Genomic DNA, 6,073 nt, shown 5'->3' with positions numbered 1-6,073 from the left:
CAGTTGAGCAAATTACCGAGGATGAAAGAAAATATGAAGAACTTTAGCAACAACTTAGAGCGGATGCAGCAGTGAGGGAGGCAGCGGCAGCAGCGATGGCAGCAAAGCAAAGCAAAAAGTAGATGAGCTCCAGCTACAGCTTCAGCATATGATGCAGATGTTTCAGCAATCGTAAAAGCCGCCATCTTAGACATTTGTTTTCTTATTGTAAGAATATTTTTAACATTGTCACATTTAACATTATTGTAAGAATATTTTGAGTTATACTTCATTTATTATTTTACATCATATATCTTTCGTTGAATTTAAAGTATCATTTAGATTTAACTTTTTTTGTTGTATTTTTTTATGCTACATTTGCTGTATTTGGTTGGATTCAATGCTATATTTGCTGTTTTTGGTTGGATTTAGTGCAAGAAGGGTTGGATATTGGTGAAAAATGTACATTGCAAATCTGTCAAAATTAGCGGCGTTTGTAACAAAAGCACCGCTAAAGGCCATGATTTTTAGCGGCGCTTTTTCCACAAACGCCGCTAAAAGTCATGATCTTTTGTGGCGTTTTTTTCAAATAAACGCCGCAAATTGTTGCGGCGCTTTCTATAGCGGCGTTTTTTGCAGCGCTTGTGAAAACGCTGCAAATAGTTCTAGAAAGAAAAAAAACTACAGCTAAAAGTCTGTTTTCCTGTAATGAACTTTCTAACCAAAGTTTTCAAAGGCATTTGCAAAAAATAAAAAATAAAAATTTACAATCCATTCCCCTCTCATTCCACCATCCCACACAATATTTTCACAAGTATAAAAATATTTTCAACCCTACTGTATTTATCCAATTGATACAGTTATCTTCTGAACATAGATTTAATTATCGTTTTCCTCTTAACATTTTGGCTTTTAGAATTTCTATCGTTGTTCTCCTTGAATAAGACTTGATGTTTGATTATAGTTGAACTTTGTTTCTCTACCAAATTCTTCAAAAGTTGATATTCTTTTAGTTTGTTTCATGTTTCCTTAAAGTTTTTATCTTTTGAACTATTTTACTTGGTGCTTATTAAATATATATTTGTCCAGCAAGCATGTTTTAATTTTTGATACTATGTTATTTTTTATTTTTATGAAATATACCAGTAAATTAAGAGAGGTAAATTATATATCTTGTAATTATCTTTATTCTAAAGTCATTTAGGAAATACATAATTCTTAGAAATCAACATTTCGATTAGTGTTGGGAGAAGTAATGTTGTTAAATTGAAATTATTGTATTTGAAATTGTAATCAAGTATCGTACAGTGTTTTTATATCTAATTTATAATTAGAAAGTTTTTTTCTAAATCCGAGGTTAAAATTTTAAAAATTAGAAATATCAAAATAAGAATAGCACTTGATGTTATTAAAAATGCCTAAAAAATATTATATTCGTAAAGCATAAACATAGACAAACTCTTATGAATATGAAAAATAAATCGGATTAGTCGCTTTGGCTTGGAATTCATTGTCAACTCATCCGCATTGTTCATTCCTATTTTATTTGCAAGAGATTTTATTTTATTTTTTCATTTAAATTTTAGATTCTATTTTCATTAAATTTAGCTATAATTTTTAATACATTATTAATTAAATTGATAAAATATATAAGTATTAAAAATTAAATGTATTATCGTACTGCTTAGAAAAGAATTTCTATTATCAGGGGAACGAAATCAAATATCACCACAGCAACCCAACATAGTTGAGCGAAGATTTGTGTAGTTTACCAGAAAAAAAATCAAATTTCCAATTTTTACTATTATTCCAACTCTTTAACTCTTGCGTGGCAACTCCCAATTCGTGGTAAAACGAATGTAGAAACAAATCGAACCGTACCTAATCCTATCTCAACTTTGCACAATATTTAAGTCCACTATCGGCTAATTCACTCTATCTATAAAGTAAAACGGAGTGCCTGCTTATAAATTTTCTTTTATTTTTCCTCTCCTGAAATCCCAGAGCTTTTTCTCAGCTCTCTCGCTCTCTCTCTCTCTCTCTCTCTCTCATCTTTTACATGGCATCTCAAGCCAGCCTCCTCCTTCAAAAACAGCTCAAAGGTAGTTCTTTTTCTTCTTCGATCGTTTTCAATTTAGCGATTCTCGATATGAATCTTTTTTTGGGGTTTGGTTTGAATCGGGTTTTTTATTGATCTTTTCTTTTGCAGATCTTTGTAAGAATCCGGTTGATGGGTTCTCGGCTGGATTGGTCGATGAGAACAATATCTTTGAATGGAGTGTAACAATTATTGGACCTCCTGATACTCTTTAGTAAGTTCTTTTTTCTTTTTCTTTTTTTTGGGGGGGGGGGAGGGGGAGGTGGTTGGGTGGTAAAGTTTGTTTCTTGAATTGAAATTTAGTGTTTATTATGGATTCTCGATGTGGGTTTTGTTTCTTGACATTGGATCATGAACTGATGTTATGGTTTTTTGTTGTTCTTTAGTAATGTTGGTATTAGATTGAGTAATCTTTGCTTTGTAGCTTACTCAACCATTTGGTTTGCTACTCTCGAGTAATCTTGATTTTGAATTGAGTTCTCGTGGAATTGCTTATGGTGTATGCTGCTCTGGGAATAATTTCTTTGTTAATCTCTCATCTGGGGAATATATATATTTCTAATTTATGTTTACTTTTAGAGTTCCTTAACGTAAATGTTCTAATTTCAGTGAAGGGGGATTTTTCAATGCTATCATGAGTTTTCCACCAAATTATCCAAACAGCCCTCCAACAGTCAAATTTACATCAGAGATTTGGCATCCTAATGGTATACCTTTGTTTCTTCAACTTCTCACTTGCCTTTATGTGATGCAAGAACTAAACCCATCTTTATGTGTGTTGCAGTTTATCCTGATGGGCGTGTTTGCATATCAATTCTTCATCCTCCGGGCGATGATCCAAATGGCTATGAGCTTGCAAGTGAGCGCTGGATGCCAGTCCATACAGTATGTTTATGAAGTGTCATTTGTTTGTCTTTTTTTTTTCTTTTTTTTTTTTTGTGCCTGTTCAAGTGCTAATAACATTTGCATTCATGGTGCGGTAGATTTCAGATTTTCTCAGAGTTATACTTGATTGCAATCAAGTAGTATTCTTTTTTCAGACAACAAATGAAGATAGGAAACAGCTCTTATATTTCCTGGAAATAGTAAGAGATATGCATGTGATTAGAAACCAAAATTTATATGAATCTGAATGCTAATATTCAATGATTTATTCTTACTAGAACTAAGGATTGAAGGGGATATTTTTTGTAGGAATGTGGTCAGAATGTTTTATGACTGTAAGATACCTCTCAACTTGGATGGGTGAATTAAAGAAGATGGTAGATGATTAATTTTGATTGCTTAAGTTTATCAGGTGATTGAGAGTTAGAGGTGTAAAATTAATTTGGTGTTGGATAAATGTGAGTGACTCGAGAGACAATTCTTCTTTCAAAGGATGGTGATTATATCAGTTAAAAAGAATTATTGATAAAAATAAGTATGACATAGAATGGACTGATCATGTGATGTGTGGACCGAAAAAGATAATAACATGAATGAAACAAATGAAGACCAATGTTAAAGGTAAAAGATATCTGGAAGGAAAAACAATATAAGAAGGAAAGAGAACACGAATATAAATTGTAAGTCATGTCGGTAGCTTAAATTTGGATGAAACAGAGTAAAAAGTTCATGTACAGAAACTTAATCGGTTTCAGATAGACTCGGTTTAGTGGAGGAACCATCAAAAGTTTCAAGTTATAAAACAATTTAGTCTCTATTGTTATTTCCTATTCTTTCATCTCATTATTGATCCAAATGTTTTTTCTAAGGTGCATTGCTTTGTCTTGTGGTTATCAGCTTTCATGGTTTGATTATGGTCTTAAAGCCTTTTGTTATCTGTTTATGATGTGGAGATTTGAAGTGTTGTATTCATTAGTTTGAAATGTTTTCTCAACGTGCTCCTCACTATTGTTTTTCCCTCATTTTTTGCCCTACGTTATTGGTAGTGCATTAACAAATGTATATTCTTGCTATTTGGCAGGTTGAAAGTATTGTTTTGAGTATCATATCAATGCTTTCCAGCCCTAACGATGAATCCCCTGCGAATGTTGAAGCTGCAGTAAGTGATTCTTGATTCATATGTTTCCTTTTCGTTGCTTCTTTGTTCTTTAATTTATTGTTTCTTATTAGATATTCTGGTGGTCACCTCATTACATTCAGTATGGCTAATTAATTTCTGCATAATGTTTGATACAAACTAACATATGTCCTAAGGGGCTAGTATGATGAAACTTTCTTTAAAAGCTTATTGGATTAAGCTCATGTCAGCTAATTGTCAATTAAAATGAGCATTCAGATTGTATGGTGTTCTAACATGCACTAGTGCTTTCATCTCAATAAGTCTTCATCTATGGTTTGCGTTCCCTTATCACATCTGTGGTGGCTAGCATCATATTCTATGATAGGATTTCACATGTGAGGTAGTGAATTCAAAAGGTTTAATTATGTTTTAGCCCCTTTACTATGCTGGAATTTGGGATTTTTCACTCTAATTTGGCATAATTTGGTCTTTCTACTTTTATAATATTATTAGTACCTCCAATTTGATAAAGCTATTCACTGTTGCAGTTAAAGTAGTGACAGGGAATTTCCACGAGTCTGTTAACATTATCAACACTGTTATATCAATTAACAGTTATGAACACAATTATATTGTTATGGTCCGTATGGAACTAATCGATTGGAGCTCATAACCTTAAATTCTTCGAAGGGAGTTCCCAAAGTTCCCGAACTCATTAGGAAGAGAGTCTTAAACCTAAATTAAAATAACTGTCTTATTTTTTTACTAATAATTGTTCTCTTGAATAGAAGGTATATAGGGTTTTATTCATGTTGGATCAGAAACTATAATTTAAGGACTTTTAATTGCAATAAAACACTTGCTAAATAAATTGTTCTAATTATAAATTTTACTAAAATAAACTAATTTGTCTTCTTTCCATTTTTCATGCCAAAGGCAACCGTAACTATTATCAATTTGGACGGGATCCAATTATGCTAAATTAAAGTAGAATGATTAAATCTCAAATTTCATCATGGTAGAGTGACAAACTATAGTTTGATCGAATTTAAAACATTTTTGACATTGATGTCTTACTATTTTTGACGGACCAAAGAATCAAAACTATGATTTTTCTTTTTCATACAATCAACATTCCTTTATTTTTATTTTTATTTTTTGTGTGTGTATTTGCAGAAAGAATGGAGAGAGACAAGAGATGAATTCAAGAGGAAGGTTAGCCGCTGCGTGAGACGGTCCCAAGAAATGTTATGATCCATTGCCGCTGCTTCTTCTCAACAATATTTGAGTACCCAGGGAATGCCTTCAATTGATTGTGTGGGGAGCTTTGGTCGATAACACTGCAAGTGTCCTTGTAGAATGCCATATGAAAATCTCAACACTCTACTTAAAAACTCTCCCTTTTTTTGTTTTGGTTTTGACTGGAGTAATGTAATTACTCTGAAAACAGTTTCCCGGTATTCAAAAGCGTTTTTTGGTAAGTGTTTGTTGGCAATTGTTCTTGTTGAGTCCCGCTTTTTTATCATGAAATGGTCATTTGTCAGGTGCCTCTTCCTTGGGTGGACAATTTGTCTGGTCTTTGATGATTTCATTGATCTTATTACTACCTTTTTAGATCAATAAACTCCACCATTGTATTTTAATTTATCTCTTCAAGCTTGAGTTGGATGTGTACTTCCAACCGTTGTTCTTAGATGGGTGCGAATTAGACTTGGGTCAAGTTGGTTTTAGAACATCTCTGATCAAACGGTTTCAGGTTTGCGTTGTTTCCGATTTCTGTCATTTTGAGTTCGGAATTGAGGCTTCAGATTCCTGTCATGTGGGTCCGGTCATTTTTTTATTGTTGTTGGTTTTATGGTCTTGGTGGCTGATGTTGAGATGGACTCAAATTTTGAGGTCTGGGTTTGAGTTTGACGGTGTAAATCACGCTTGATAGAGGTGTTCAAGAAGAGAGCTTGTCAAAGTCTCCTTCATCTGTACCAACCTTGACT

The 6,073-nt window shown here is 32.9% G+C and overlaps 1 protein-coding gene across 1 annotated transcript; it reads left to right on the top strand.

The window, feature by feature from the left end:
• The first annotated feature begins 1,911 nt into the window (after positions 1-1,911).
• On the top strand, positions 1,912-5,563 carry LOC107885937 (ubiquitin-conjugating enzyme E2 7). Its single transcript, XM_041107474.1, has 6 exons — positions 1,912-2,081; positions 2,189-2,291; positions 2,687-2,784; positions 2,862-2,962; positions 4,044-4,121; positions 5,259-5,563. The coding sequence occupies exons 1-6, from the start codon at positions 2,039-2,041 to the stop codon at positions 5,334-5,336; spliced, it is 501 nt and encodes a 166-aa protein (XP_040963408.1). The 5' UTR covers positions 1,912-2,038; the 3' UTR covers positions 5,337-5,563.
• The last annotated feature ends 510 nt before the right edge of the window (positions 5,564-6,073 follow it).

This window comes from Gossypium hirsutum, chromosome A03, assembly GCF_007990345.1.
Source record: "Gossypium hirsutum isolate 1008001.06 chromosome A03, Gossypium_hirsutum_v2.1, whole genome shotgun sequence".
NCBI classification, from domain to species: Eukaryota; Viridiplantae; Streptophyta; class Magnoliopsida; order Malvales; family Malvaceae; genus Gossypium; species Gossypium hirsutum.
Note: the sequence above shows the minus strand (reverse complement) of the source record. Positions and strands in the feature narration are given on the sequence as shown.